This window comes from Pleurodeles waltl, chromosome 4_2 (assembly GCF_031143425.1).
Source record: "Pleurodeles waltl isolate 20211129_DDA chromosome 4_2, aPleWal1.hap1.20221129, whole genome shotgun sequence".
Classification (NCBI taxonomy): domain Eukaryota; kingdom Metazoa; phylum Chordata; class Amphibia; order Caudata; family Salamandridae; genus Pleurodeles; species Pleurodeles waltl.
The window spans coordinates 670,309,503-670,324,649 of record NC_090443.1 but is presented as its reverse complement, the minus strand read 5'-3'; the positions used below and the strand labels follow the sequence as shown (position 1 = coordinate 670,324,649).

The following is a 15,147-nucleotide window of genomic DNA, read 5'->3' as shown; positions in this document are numbered from 1 at the left end:
AGCCCATCCGCCAAGTTCTAAATCAGGCCCTAAATGATAAAAATCTTTAAGACTAGTGGCACACATTTTTTCTGAAAGCAAAACTATCTCTCCATCAATATGATAGTAATTTTTAAGATTCTGTCTGTGACTTCTGACCAAACATATGTTGATCTTTTTGAGAACCTTGCTACTGGTGAACTCTGATGCATGCATAAACAAACTCACGGATACCTGAATCTGGTGGTTGTTGTCAGTTCTGTAATGACCTTTTGGTGATATGTCACTCTCTCTACCCATCTGGGTATGAGTGGTCCAGGAAGGGTCACCTGATATAAAGTGTAGAAGATAAAAATGTCAAGAGGTGTGGTTGGTTCTAAAGATCACCATCCTAATGAGTGACCGAGTCAGTGAATTTACCTCACATCTTTGCATTGGAAGCCCCCGTTGACAGATAATGTGCAGAGGACAGAATGATCAGGATTGGGACAGAGACACTCATAGATAATATAATACATACAAATTGTAACAAGAACCACATAAGATAAATGTAAAATTCAGAGCAACCAACAAAGAGCAGCTCACGTAATAGGTAACACTTGGAAAAGTGATACATGTTCAAGAACACAGAGTCAGACTTAACAAACATAAACTGAATTTACAAGTGCACCCAGGTAGCAGTATGAATGTAAGAAGCCTACCTCTACAATAAACAGTTCTAGTAAGTGTCCACCATCAATCCTGAGTGCCATACCAATACCACTAAAGGTTTTGAACACAATGGATGATTTCTGGTCGTGTTCACAGATAGTCCACCAGTCTGTGGAGGTGTCTTACAATCCACCTAGATAAACAGTGGTAACATCTTTTTCTGGAGTCTAAACTCTAGGTGATACTTCCAAAAACATATGAGTGGTTGTTTTATCATACAGTTCAGCACTAAACAAGACCACTCAGTAAGGATTTAAGAAAAACAGTATACAAACAGTTCTGTGCCATCTAGCAGCAGAATTATTTTGTAATTTCCAGTGGTCCCAATAGCTAGCTTGCCTACAAAATACGCCATAATTTTCACTTTCCCTTAACTAAAAGGGCCTCCGTGCATTGGGGCAACGGAAAAGAGCATTCTTAAAGTTCTCAGTGAGCTTTCTGCGGACATTTATTTATAAGTATTGTGAATCTGTACACATGGAATTTCAGAGTGCCCGATTGCCCCAAGATATAGGTTGTTAATTTGACAAAGATCACTTATATGACATTACTTAATCGCTTTCCCCAGAGTCCACCACTGAGACAAATGATAAGATTAACAAATTAATTTTAAATCATCTTCTAAAGCACAAGTTATTTTGTTCTGTCCTTTGGCCAGAGTCCAGAGCATTCCAGAATCTGGGACCCTAAAATCCCACTGAACAACGCCTATGTTTTTGTAATGCTTCTAAGAGCTGTTGAATGGGGGATCTCTCGAGCCTTGCTATTTGTATTAAGTGAGCTGTATCCACAGAGATGCCTTCAAGGATGTATTAATGCCTTTCACTAAAACAAAAACTTGAGCGAGACACTAAAAAAAAAAATATTTTTTAATTATTCGTTCAAAGTACTCAATCAATGTTCTCTACAGTATCCAAAAATCATTTATTCGCTCGGATTATTTAAATAATTACCTTCCAACTAATTCCATGGAGTAGTGCCCAAGTAATTACCCAGTCGAAAATTATGCTGACACATGAACAGCAGCGCTGTTGGCCTCGAAGAAATACTACAGACACCTGATGTTTTGCAAAAATTATTTCACTTTCTCAGGAGCACTGAAATAAAAAAGGTACTCATCTATAATTGATACCATATATGATGTTTTATTAATCAATTGCTATAGCACAAAAATGCTTTACTTGTTATAATATAAAAATACCAAAAGACAAACACAACAATACAATGTTTGGCCATGCATTGGTAAGGTACTAAAATCCAAGTGAGTTATTAAATATTTTACTTGATGGACCACTTCCTAATCATGCATACTGTATTGACTGTGTTCTTTGACATTTATTTCGTGAGCATCTGTCCCGAGGAAAAATGGTCAACAACCTCAGATTGTATTATTGATCAGTGTTATTACAGATGGTCAAGGTTACACACCTCAATAGAAATTATATATACGATTGGTTGTCATTCATTTCACGAGCTAAAATGTACTCACTTTGTAGGAACCGTTTCTAGGCCTCTCAAAATAGTTGCAATGTGGGTCCTATTCAGAACCGGCATAAAACATAAAGAAACAATGAAACCAATTAAAAAAGTAATGAATGAAACAATACAACCACCTACATTCAAGGCCTGAAAGTGTGAGGAAGCGAGACACATTTTTACATAAGCGATGTTCTGTTCAGGGGACATGTTTAGCTTTACTGTATAGGCTATCACTGTTTAACCCCATAGCTGCAGGACCTCCCTTCCCCCCCCAAGTGCTGAGCCCTTTTTTGGCTATTTGGGGTAGTTCGCGCCTAGGCCTTCATAACGTTTTATCCACATAAGCTATCCATGCCAAATCTGCACCCTCTTTTTCCAACATCCTAGGGATGCTAAAGGTGCCCAGAGTTTGTGGGATCCCCTGGAGGAGACCAAGAAATTAGCCAAAATGACAGCTAAAATGTTGGTTCTTTTTTTCAGAAGAATGGGAAAAAAGGGCTGCAGAAGAAAGCATTTGTTTTTTCCCCCTGAAAACAGCATCAACAAAGGCTTTGCGGTGAAACTTCACCAACTTCCCAGCAGACTTGAATCAGAAAACCACGTTTCAACACAATTTTGGCATTTTATTGCTACATACCCCATTTTTAATATTTTTTATGCTTTTAGCCTCCTTCCAGTTAGTGACAGAAATGGGTATGACACCAATGCTGGATCCCAGACAGCTAAACATTTCTGAAAGGAAGACAAAATTCTGAATTCAGCAAAGGGTCATTTGTGTAGATCCTACAAGGCTTTCCTACAGAAAGTAACAGCTGAAATAAAACAAATATTGAAATTGAGGTGAAAAAAGAGCCATTTCTGTCCACGTTTTCTTCTTTAACTTTTACCACCTATGGCAGATTTTTGAAATCAATATATTGTTACGTCTGCTGGACTCTCCCGGTTGCTGGGATATATAGGGCTTCTAGGTTCATCAAAAACCCTAGGTACCCAGAGCTAATAAAAGAGCTGCATCTTGCAATGGGGTTTCATTGTATGCCAGGTATACAGCAATTCATATGGTGAAATATAAAAAGTCAAAAATAGGTATCAAGGAAACCTGTGTATTTCCAAGATGGCCACAAGATAAGGTGTTGAGAAGCAGTGGTTATTTGCACATCTCTGAATTCTGGGGTCTCCATACTACCATGTGAAGTACAGAGCATTTCTCAAATAGACTTCTTTTTTACACACTTTCTTCCATTTGGAAGGCAAAAATGTAGAGAAAGATGAAGGGCGATAATACTTGTTCTTCTATTCTGTGTTCCCCCACGTCTCCCGATCAAAGTGGTACCTCTCTTGTGTGGGTAGGCCTACTGCTCACGACAGGGAACGCAACTTGGACACATCACATTTTTACATTGAAATCTGACGTGTTTTTTGGAAAGTGCCTAGCTGTGTATTTTGGCCTTTAGCTCAGCCGGCACCTAGGGAGACCTACCAAATCTGTGCATTTTTTGAAAACTAGACACCTAGGGGAATCCAGGAGGGGTGAATTGTGGGGCTCTCACCAGGTTCTCTTACCGAGAATCCTTTGCAAGCCTCAAGATTTGGCAAAAAAACACTTTTACCCAGATTTCAGTGCTGTAATGTTCTGGAATCTGAGAGGAGCCACAAACTTCCCTTGACCCAGCATTCCCCCCAAAGTCTCCCTATAAAAATGGCATCTCACTTGTGTGGGTAGGCCTAGTGTCCGTGACAGGAAATGCCCCAAAACACAACATGGACACATCACATTTTCCCAAAGAAAATTGACCTGTTTTTTGCAAAGTGCCTAGCTGTGGATTTTGGCTTCTAGCTCATCCATCACCTAAAAAAAACCTAGCAAACCTGGACATTTATGAAAACTAGACACCTAGGGAAATTCAGAATGGGGTGACTTGTGGGACTCGCAACAGGTTCTGTTACCCAGAATCCTTTGCAAACCTCACAATTTGGCAAACAAAACACTTTTCCCTCACATTTCGGTGACAGAAAGTTCTGGAATTTGAGAGAAGCCACAAATTTCCTTCCATCCAGCATTCCCCCAAGTCTCGCAATAAAAATGGTACCTCACTTGGGTTGGTAGGCCTAATGCCTGAGACAGGAAATTCCCCAAAACGCAACATGGACACATCAAATATTTACATTGAAAACTGACGTTTTTTGGAAAGTGCCTACCTGTGGATTTTGGTCTGTAGCTCAGCCGGTACCTAGGAAAACCTACCAAACTTGTGCATTTTTTAAAGCAAGGCACTTAGGGGAATCCTCCTTTGCAAATCTCAAAAGTTGGCAAAAAAAAACACTTTTTCCTCGGATTTCAGTGCTGCAAAGTTCTGGAATCTGAGAGGAGCCACAAACTTCCTTCAACCCAGCATTCCCCCAAGTCTCCCGATAAAAATTGTGCCTCACTTGTGTGGGTAGGCCTAGTACCCACAACAGGAAATGCCCCAAGACACAACATGGGCACACCACATTTTCCCAAAGAAAACTAGCCTGTTTTTTGCAAAGTGCCTAGCTGTGGATTTTGGCCTCTAGCTCAGCTGACACCTAGGAAAACCTACCAAACCTGGCCTTTCTGAAAACTAGGGGAATTAAGAATGGGGTGACTTCTGGGGCTCTCACCAGGTTCTGTTGGCAAAAAAACAGTTTTTCCTCACATTTGGGTGACAGAAATTTCTGGAATCTGAGAGGAGCCACACATTTCCTTCCACTCAGCACTACCCCAAGTCTCTTGATAACAATGGTACCTCACTTGTGTGGGTAGGCCTAGTGCCCGTGTCAGGAATGGATCACACAATGGTCAATGTTAGTCCTTTCATGAGGGCAACTGTTGACCCTGGGGTGATCCATTCCTGATGCAGGCACTAGGTACAGGCACTCAAGTGGGGTAGCATTTTTATCAGGACAGGTGGGGAAACACTGGGTGGTAGGAATTTTGTAAATCCAGCATATTCCTGTAGTTTGTGTGACAGAAATGCAAGAAAAAATAGAGTTTTTATTCAATATTTCACCTTTGCAGGGTATTCTGGGTAAGAAAAATGTGGGAAATCCACACAAGTCACACCTATGTGGACTCCCCCAGGTGTCTAGTTTTCAGAAATATCTGGGTTTGGTAGGTTTCCCTATGTGGCTGCCAAGCCCGGGACCAAAAACACAGGTGCTTGCCTTAAAAAAACAGGTTTTTTTGTGATAGCTAATTTTGATGTCTCCACAATACGAGTTGGGCAGTGGAATTTGAGGCTGAACTAAATTGGAGAGCTCCCCAGAGAGCACTCTCTCTGTGCTTGCCACCACATGAACCTGCTCTCTGGGTGGGATAACCCGCTATTGTCCTGCTGCACAGACTGTACTTGCGAAGGGACAGCAGGACTGTCCTCATCACCTCCCTCAAAATCACTTGAAGAGGAGTCTTCAGAAAAATCACTCCCAGAGTCTGTGCCATTGTCCTATCCCTCACATGCTGTCTCAGTATCTGCTGTCTCAATTCTCCAGTCCTATGTCAGAGATGTCCTCTATAACCTGAGGCAGGGCTTGAGTAGCAATCATCCAACAAGATGCCATCTCTGCTACTGGCTAAACTGTTACTCTAAAACACTAGCCTACGTAGACAGTCACAAAATTGCTGGTGGATGTGTGTGAGATGCATGCAACAGTAAAGGTCAGTTAAGTTACCTTGGCTTCTTCCCTCAATCAGCACATTCTCTCAAGACACTCAAAAAAATAAAAAAAGACACACTATTACTTCACCTTGTCACATATCAATCATCACAGTCTTTAGCGCCTCTGGCACCCAGTCCAGCAATCATTATTGGTGCTCCTACTCCCATGACCTCTTCTTCGGATTTCCTCACTATCACCGAGCAAAAGTGCCCTTCATCTGTCCATAGCCTCCCTCGCACATACATTTCATTTGTATTATAGCGCAGGTAAGTGCTGGCTTTATTAATCCACTCAGCTATTTACATAAAATACAGATTTGATATTTGCAGTAGGCATATAAACCTTCTGCGGATCTTTATGGCATCAAAACTCCCACTAGACAAAAGTCAGATCCTTTTGTAGCAGAAACATAATCACGAGAGTTACTTGACTTTTTTATTGCTGCCTAAAAGCTACAGTTGAAACGCGTCAGTTGAAGTATGTGCATTGGTTTCAAGACACAAGCTGCAACTACAAGAGAACTGGTGGCGCATATATCTATATATATATATATATATATATATATATATATATATATATATATGTACAGAAATCACTTTCATATGTGGATGTGGTTTTCCTGTGGGCCGATTGTAGCCCCCTGGGAGACCACACAAAGTGATTGATTTTTATATATATATATATATATATATATATATATATATATATATATATATATATATATATATATATATTGATCTATATTGATCTATATATATATATATATATATTGATCTATATAAATATATAGATCTATATATTTTTTTATATCTGTATGGTTTTCCTGGGGGCCATAGTGGGGAATCATACAACTATGACCCCCTGTCAATTTCATTTTTTTTAAAACTTTTTTTTTCATTTTTTAACCCCTGGGGGGCGGGATTGCCCAACACCAAGCCCCTCACCCCCCCACTCCACACCCCCGCGGGGGTAGATGTAAGTTAAAAAAAAAATATGCGCCCATTTCCAGAGGGGGCCGGCACCCCCAAGTGAATTACCTGGTGTTTAGTGGGGTTTCCTGGCCCTCAATCACAGCTGTGCTGCTATCGAGGGTCAGGAAACCGTTTAAGGAAGGCCTAGTTTCAAATGAGGCCTTCCCGAACGGTGGAGAGGTCCATTTGGGCTTGTTTTCCCCACCGGAGACTTACGCCCGCTTCCTGCACTGGTGGGGAAAACAGATAGTGACACATTGAAGATCTTCGGTGTCTCCCGATCGGGGGATAAATAAAAAAAAAACCCTCCCATGCAACGCACCGGAGGATTTTTTAACCCCCTCCCTGGTGTCAGCCACTGGTCATGACCCACACCAGGGAGGTAGTGTGGGCGTCAGCCAGGGGCTGACGCCTGCACCAGAGGGGTTAAATCATGGCTCGAAAACAAACAATTCCCTACGGAAAATGGTTCTATAAGTCAAAGGTTAGGTCAAGTTTGCATCACTAGCGCACTTTATTAAAGTCTGGTCTGGATTAACTTCAGTCAGAAATCGCTGCCAATTTAACAATAACATTACTTTGTCTGCTGCAGGAAATTGTTGTGCAACTGCTGAAAGAAGCGATGGCTGCCAGTCCGGGGAGCACAAAGAGATTCCTTATTGATGGCTTTCCACGAGATTTGAAGCAGGGAGAAGAGTTTGAAAGAAAGGTAAGAGTACAACTCGTGCATATCAGGATAGTCTTAATCAAAGGATAATCATGAGATGTGATAGTCGTTATGGCTGGAACAGACAGAGGCCCTCATTAGGAGTTTGGCGGGCAGAAAAGGTCATCTATCAAACTCCTACAGGTCAGGAGATTGCCAGTGCGGTCTCCTTCCCATTGGCCTTATTTTGAGTTTTCCACTGGGCCAGCAGGTGGAAACACAGTTTCCACCTGTTGGGCCAGCGGGAAACACACAACAACGCTGACTCTGGCTCGTAATACTTCCAACGGCAATGCTGTTGTGCAGCGGGTGCACCTGCACCCATTGTGCAATTCAACAGTGATTTGCACAACAGGGCTGGCCAGGAGAACCCCGCACTGCCCATTCCAAGTGCATGGGCAGTGCAGGGTCCCCCCTGGGGCCTCCAGCACACTGTACCCGCCAGCATTTACATGGTCGTGAAATTGCCATGTAAACGCCGGCAGTCTGGCGTCCAAAAAGTGGTGGTGCCGGTGGTCAGACTGTGGCTCTTTCACCACTGTCGTAATATTGCGGTCAGACCGTGGCGGTCTTGTGACCACCAAGGTCATAATGAGGCCCAGAGTGTACAGGAATCACTATGAAGGCATACTAAGGGCCTGATTCACATAAGTAAACTTACACTTTACTACTTTTTTTTGGTATTCACAAACTACAGGTTTCATTTTACTAATAATAATTTTATGACTATGAGAGCTACACACTCGTGGCCTGTTATATCTTTTTACGTGTGGGGTTCTCCTCCCTGACTGCAGAACCTTGTGGTTTTTAATACAAAAAAATACTAAACTGACAGAGAAGTGTAAGGCTACCATTGTGCATGAATCCGAAAAATGTTTATGAAAAGTGTGAGTGGCCCAGAGATTGTCGCAAAGACTGTGATGCAATGAAAAAAGTAGAGATATTCCAGAGCTTTATGAATGCTGCTCACCGGAGCACTCTCTTGATTGGCAGCTTCCGGAATACTGTGCACTCTATACTGTGGCCCATATTTAAAAAAAATTCACGCAGCAAGTCACCTTGCTGTGCTGCATGAAAGGGCAGGAATACACCATATTTAACATTATACAGCACATCCGAGTCCTTTCCTAGCACTGTTGCACTTTTGTGCTGCCTAGCACCAGTGCAGTTACACGTGTGTCATGGTGCAAGGATGCCTGCATTGTAGGCAGTATTGCTTTGTGCAAGAAGGAATACCTTTTTGCACAAAAACAATCAGAGGCATTTTCCTTTTTTCTACGTGTGCTGCAGAACATAGAGGAAAAAATGAGGAGAAGTAAATATATTTTTCCTTGTTAGGCCTCACCTGGTGAGGTGTATCATTTTGACACATTCCCAGATCTAGCACCAATGGTAAACTTGGGAATGAGCCCAAATCCATGATTGGATGCATGGGAACACCCACACTCCACTGATGGAACACCTCCTGCATTTCTACAACCCTATTTCAAGCAGTGCTCTCGCTCGAGTGAACCAGAAATATTTTTATTGTATTTGTTGGTTATTCTCTCACTATTTTTTTACGGTTTTAGCAGAAATAAAAAAAAATATGATAATGATAATCCAATACTGATGTTCGACAGGCTTGATATTAAATCCAAGTAAAGACTTTGGATCAAATCTAGACTTCTCTATTCTTGCAAATTGTGTGATCGAATGGTAAGCAGTGGGCGGGCTTCATGCCATTTATTGTGAACAATACCCCTGGCAAGCGACAGCGCTCATGCGTTACTGTTGTCATTGTTGGCAGGTGAGACCTAAAAATCACCAATGAAATAGTGGATTGATCGGTATTGATTGCAACCATTATTTTAATTATTTGAACTTTGATTTAAGTAGAACATGATGAGCCACCGGTCGCTGTGTGTTTACTGGTATCGTCCTCCATCAACATTTTAAAGCACCAGTACTTGGATAATTTACACAGAGTACTTGGAAGCAATTTGCTATTTCACTTTATCAAGAAGTCAGACTTGAAAGCAATTTTTTTTAGAATTGCTGTATCCCGGAGCCCCTTTTGCATTTAGCAGCCATACTTGGTGTGAAAATTGCAGGAATTAAATACTTTAGCTTGAAAGGCACACGGTTGAACAAAGGTGACTGCTTTTCCAAAGTAAAAAAAAAACCTATCTTATTAAACCATACGCATGAAAGTGATTAAATAGCATTGTTTTCTACCTTGCTATAAATGGAGAAAATGCCGACAGATGCCATTCTTTTGGAAAATACTCGTAAATATATTCTTCATACATAATTACATTTGTGAATAAAAACAAATATTCAGTGAATTGCTATAAATGAATACTCTCTTACAGTTTGCAAGCAGAGTCTCTTGTCTAGGGCGGTTCGTTCAACCACTCCTGATTATGCTGGATATAAAAATCAATGGAAAGCAAAAAAAAATACAAAGTAATTAGACTGATGATAAGTTGAAACAATGCAAATTATAACTCTTGAATGTCCTTCTGTAAAAAACAGTACTATTCAAAAGATCTGTCCCACAGCAAACATAAACTACATTTCGCCTTCAGGTAACCCCTGCCCTGTGCGGCATGTTGTGCCATGAAGTGCCATGTATGGCATTTTATCCAATAGAAATATGCATACCGGAATTTTTATGCATGCACACTTATAATGTTAAAATTGAGAAAACGTTGTTACATTTAGGGCCTGTGGGGCAGCTATTCACACATTCTCACTCACTCACTTCCCGAAAGAAATAGCCCCACCAAATCTCTAAATGTACTTGTCATCAGTTACTTGTCTTCCATGATTTGTAGCTATGTATGTTCCCCTCATTGCCACCAAGTGCTTAATTTGTAAAGAAATAAATTCCAGGTCCAAAATTTTGCTAAGAAGCCCACTCTACAGAATTTCTAGGTTCTGAGCACCAAGGCTGCATAGCCTTGATACTTGTCATTTCAATTACCTCCATACACTCCCTGTCACTTTAACTTACTCTTACAGGTTCTTTTCCATTCCTGCTTTCTTCTTTTGTCACTGCTCTTGTGTTTTCTTTTCTTCCTACTTCTTTCTTTTGTGTGTTTCTCTCTATTGTCTCGGGTCAAAGTCTGATGATGACAAATAACTGCCAGTCTTAAAAAATGAGTGCCAGTGATCCCCACCTCCAACCACTGGAAAGGTTAGTCCAGCACTCCATCACAGCTTCAATCCAGCAGAACGAAAATCAGTGAAAGACACAGCTGTGCATTTAGTCGGACACCAACTAGCACAGGAAAGTTACATGTAGATGGTTGTGTGTTTTTGCTTGTAAAGTACAGGGAAAGTGGCTCATATTACGGTCGTGTTACTTTGCTCTGCCTCCGGGTGCAACATATGCTTAAGACATAGAACCTGAACTTTCATGCTGCGTCCTGCAAGACCACACCCCTGACTCATGTTATTCTTCCCATCATACCGGATTCAGGGTGTCCAGATTACCTTTTATGCTAGTTGTACTGAGTATGATGTTGGCTCTTGCCAGCATATGAATGTTGGAAAGGGATTTGAGTGACTTGCTGACAGACAAGATTTGGTAACACTAATGCGCTCAAACATCCCTGGTATCTGTCATTCACATACACAAACTACATTTTACTTTTGTTCCACAAAACACATTACACACCTATTCTGACACATAAGCTTCATCCATATCCTGACCAAGTTTGTAGGAGGTTCTGGCATGCACAGGCAGACTTCATCCACCTCCCCTATCACAGCCCAGGGATTCAGAACCTCTGAAACCCTGTTGGGTCCACAGTATCGAACGTCATGTATTGGGAGATTGCAGTATCCCCTTTAACAACACTCCTGAGAAATATTGCTGCTGTCTCTGTACTAGTAAACATGTTACTGCTATAGTTCTGTTATTAACCAAGCACAGAGTTGCCATGTCCTGGATAAGAACAATGTAATGTATGCTTTGCTACAGCCTATGTCTGCCCATCTGCCTGACAACAGGTGTTAGACCTGGCATCCTTGGTGTGGTTTCTCTTAACTTTCTGCCCTCTGACCTCCCATTTGCTGACCTCTTTTTTTGCTTCTTTTAGGACACTGGGCACGTTTACCACTGCTAACTAGTGCTAAAGTGCAGGTGCACGCTGCTTACTATATGATAACATTGGATTACCCACAATTGGCTAATTTAATTTACTTATAAGTCCCTAGTAAAGTGCACTGTGCCCAGGGCCTGTAAATTACATGCTACAGCTGGGCCTACAGCACTAATTGTGCCACCGACTTTAGTAGCCCTTTAAACATGACTCATGTCTCCCATTGCGGAGCCTGTGTGCGCAGTTTTAAACTGCCATGTCGACCTGGCAAGTTAAACCTCTTGTCAGGCCCAAACCTTTCCTTTTAATACATATAAGTCACCCCTAAGGTAGGCCCTGGACAGCCCCAAGGGTAGGGTGCAGTGTATTTAAAAAGTTGGACATGTAATTTTATGTTTCACATGTTAAGGTAGTGAATAACTTGTTTTTCACTATTGCAATGCCTAGCTCTCCCATAGGTTAAAATTGTGATTGCCCAAGTGTATTTTCCAATTTAGAAGAGATGGGACTCCCAAATTTAAGGTCTCTGTAATAACAATTAAAAACCACAACTGATGGAAAAGTCGGATTTTAAATTGTAATTCTGAAAAGGCCACCTTTGGAAAGTTGGCATTTTCTTACCTTAAATCATCTAGTGACTTCTGCCTGTCTCTGAATACACGTCTGGATGGGTGACAGCTGGGCTTTTGTGCATTCCCTCCAAACACCCACACACAAAAGGAGCTTAGGTGTGACTGATGGACCATCAACATCCTGATGGCACATCCTGAGAAGGATGGGAGGATGGAGCTGGCACACCTGAAGGGGCTGTGTCCTGATCACACACAAAGGGCTGCATAACCCACTGTAGTGAGTATGGAGCCAGGGCAGGAAGGGCAGGGACTCTATGCACTTCAAAGGTCTCTCTTTGAAGTCACCACCACTTCCAAGGCACCACTGGGTATAGAAACTGGACTTCTGACCCCACCAAATCAGTACACCTCTGGACCTGAGGACATTCTGTGAGGAAGAATGACTGCTGTGCTACTGAAGGGATTGTCACTCTGCTGGGCTCTGCTGGACCTTGCTGGACTCCTGCTCTGCTGTGCCTGCCCTGCTTCCCTCCTTTATTGTGAGTGTGAAGGACTAGACCTGCATCTCTACATCCCAAGGACCAAAGTGACTCCAAGGGATTGCTGGCGTGCCTTCTGAACTGAAGTCTCAGGGTCATCAAAGACTTGATATCATCCTGCAACAGCACCTGGACTCTGCTCACTTTAAGTCTTGACCTGCCAAGCGGTGCCAATCCGGTCCTGGGCCCTTGGAAGTTGGTATAAAGACCTACAACTGCAAAATCCACACATCACTGTCGATGTGCCATTTGGAACCAACTCGTCTCCCCTCGACGTATTGTCACTGCTGCTGAGGACAAAGACAGCACATCGCTGGCTGTGCGGCTTGATGACAACAACGCACTGCCTACATTGCTAGGAAACTGCAGACTACACATTTCAGATTGTGTGACTCAGAACCGATGCATCACCTACATCCTGTGGGATCAACTCATCGCCTCTTCTGTTCCATGCATCAGGGCCGCCGATGGCACATAGAAGTACTTTTTTACCAGGGACAAGGTTGGTCCCAGTATCTGACCTGCACTCCTTCGGGGTCAGCATGACTTTTCAGATTTCACCCAATCTAGCACGACCAGATAGCACAGGTTGGTGCTTTATGCTTTTGAGCACTCTATTGCATTTTAATCTTTAAATAGTCATATCGTGACTTTCCCTTACTTGTTTTTGTAATTTTGGTCTTGTTTAGGTGTGTTTTTTTTTTAGGTTCGGTATCTTTTTGTGTGTTGGTTTCACTGTTTTACGTATTGCACACATACTTTACACATTTCCTCCTAAATCAAGCCTGCCTGCTCTTTGCCAAAGTACCAGAGGGTGAGCAGAGGTTAATTTATGGTGTGTATCTGGCTTACCCTGACTAGGATTGTAGTTCCTGCTTGGACAGGGTACATGCCTCTGCCAACAAGAAACCTAATTTTTAACAACAGGTTTTTTGGAGTTCCCTAAGGAGTTACTTGAATGCTTAGATGGGTTATAAGCTGTACCCTTTGTTGTAATATTTAGTAGACCAGGAAATATGACGATATGTACAATTGCTGCTATTGTATTTTCTTTTCTCTTATGTCTTTTGTTTTTCAATTTATTGTCATTGCTATTCTGTGAGTCGTTTGTATGGCATTATGTTACCATGACTTTGGAACAAGTAACAATCCCCTTAAGGCAGAGCCAATACCTGTCACTATGCCACTGCCACAGACTTTTGAACTATTGTATAGTCTGTATGTAAACCTTCAAGATTGGGGTGCTGGATTGTTTTATATTGCAATAAAGGAAAAAAGTAATCAGAATCACAAATTGCAAATAAGTTAGAGAGATCAAGGAACCTCCAATCACTCAAAAATGTTGTGTGATTCAAGTTTGAGATAATTTGGTTCAGCCTTAATAAGTAGACACAAAATAATAAAGAACCCTATTTCTATTCATCTCGCCTACAATTAAAGTCATAATAAACTTGTTAAAGTGACCATTAAATTACTGGTAACAGTAAAATATTAAAAAGTTCAAAACTGCAGATGGACTTTCTATGTCATAACTTGCATTTATACCTCATTCTGCTTGACTACTCTTGATGATATGACATTAGCATTCATGTGAAATGTTCTTATTCAAAGTTTATACAATTCCTGTAATCGAGATATCCACTTTGATATTTCGCCTAACATTTTGCCTTCACTCCCTGTTCTTGATGAACTCATTTTTGTTGTCACCAGGACTCTGTGCACTTTACATCTGCTGACCAGAGTTGAACTACTTGTGCACTTGCCTTCAAACATGGTAAAATTGGACTACACCTAATTGGCACACTTAGTTCACTCATAAGTCCCTAGTAAATAGTGCTACATGTACCCAGGGTCTGTAAATAAAAGGCTACTACTAGTCAGCAACCCTCATTGAGCCACCCACTGAAGTAGCCTTTTTAACGTGTTTCAGACATGCCACAGTAGGCTGTAGTGCAGTTTTAGACTGGCAATAAAACCTAGCAAAATAAATCTTGTGCCAGGCTTACATCTTCCTTTTTAATACTTGTAAGTCATCTTTAAGTTACGCCCTAAAGGCTCATAAGGCAGGGTGCGTGTTACTTAAAGAGTAGGACTTGAGTGTTTAGGTTTTACATGTCTTGACAGTGAAAAACTCCTAAAGTCGTTTTTTAACTTTTGTAAAGCCTATCTCTCCCATAGGCTAACACTGAGTTACCTTATACACTTAATACGTGCTAACTTCAGATTGGGAGAAGATACACTCAAACAAATTGTAATTTAGAATTATTTTTAAAGTTAAAGATTGAATTATATATTATTAGTTTGAAAAATGCCACTTTTAGACAGTTGGTATTTTCCTGTCCCATGTTTCTGAAGACTTTATAGGAGTTTCCAGCTGCCTTGGCCTGTTGGTGGCTCCCCTTTCAAGAATGTGTATTG

General features: G+C 41.4%; 1 protein-coding gene across 1 annotated transcript in view; it reads left to right on the top strand.

Moving 5' to 3' along the window:
- The window catches only part of AK5 (adenylate kinase 5), a 2,252,667-nt gene that overhangs the window by 1,925,300 nt on the left and 312,220 nt on the right, over nucleotides 1-15,147 (top strand). Inside the window, exon 12 of the mRNA XM_069232252.1 lies at nucleotides 7,414-7,530. Coding sequence (XP_069088353.1) covers nucleotides 7,414-7,530 — 117 coding nt within the window. The remainder of the gene's footprint in view (nucleotides 1-7,413; nucleotides 7,531-15,147) is intronic.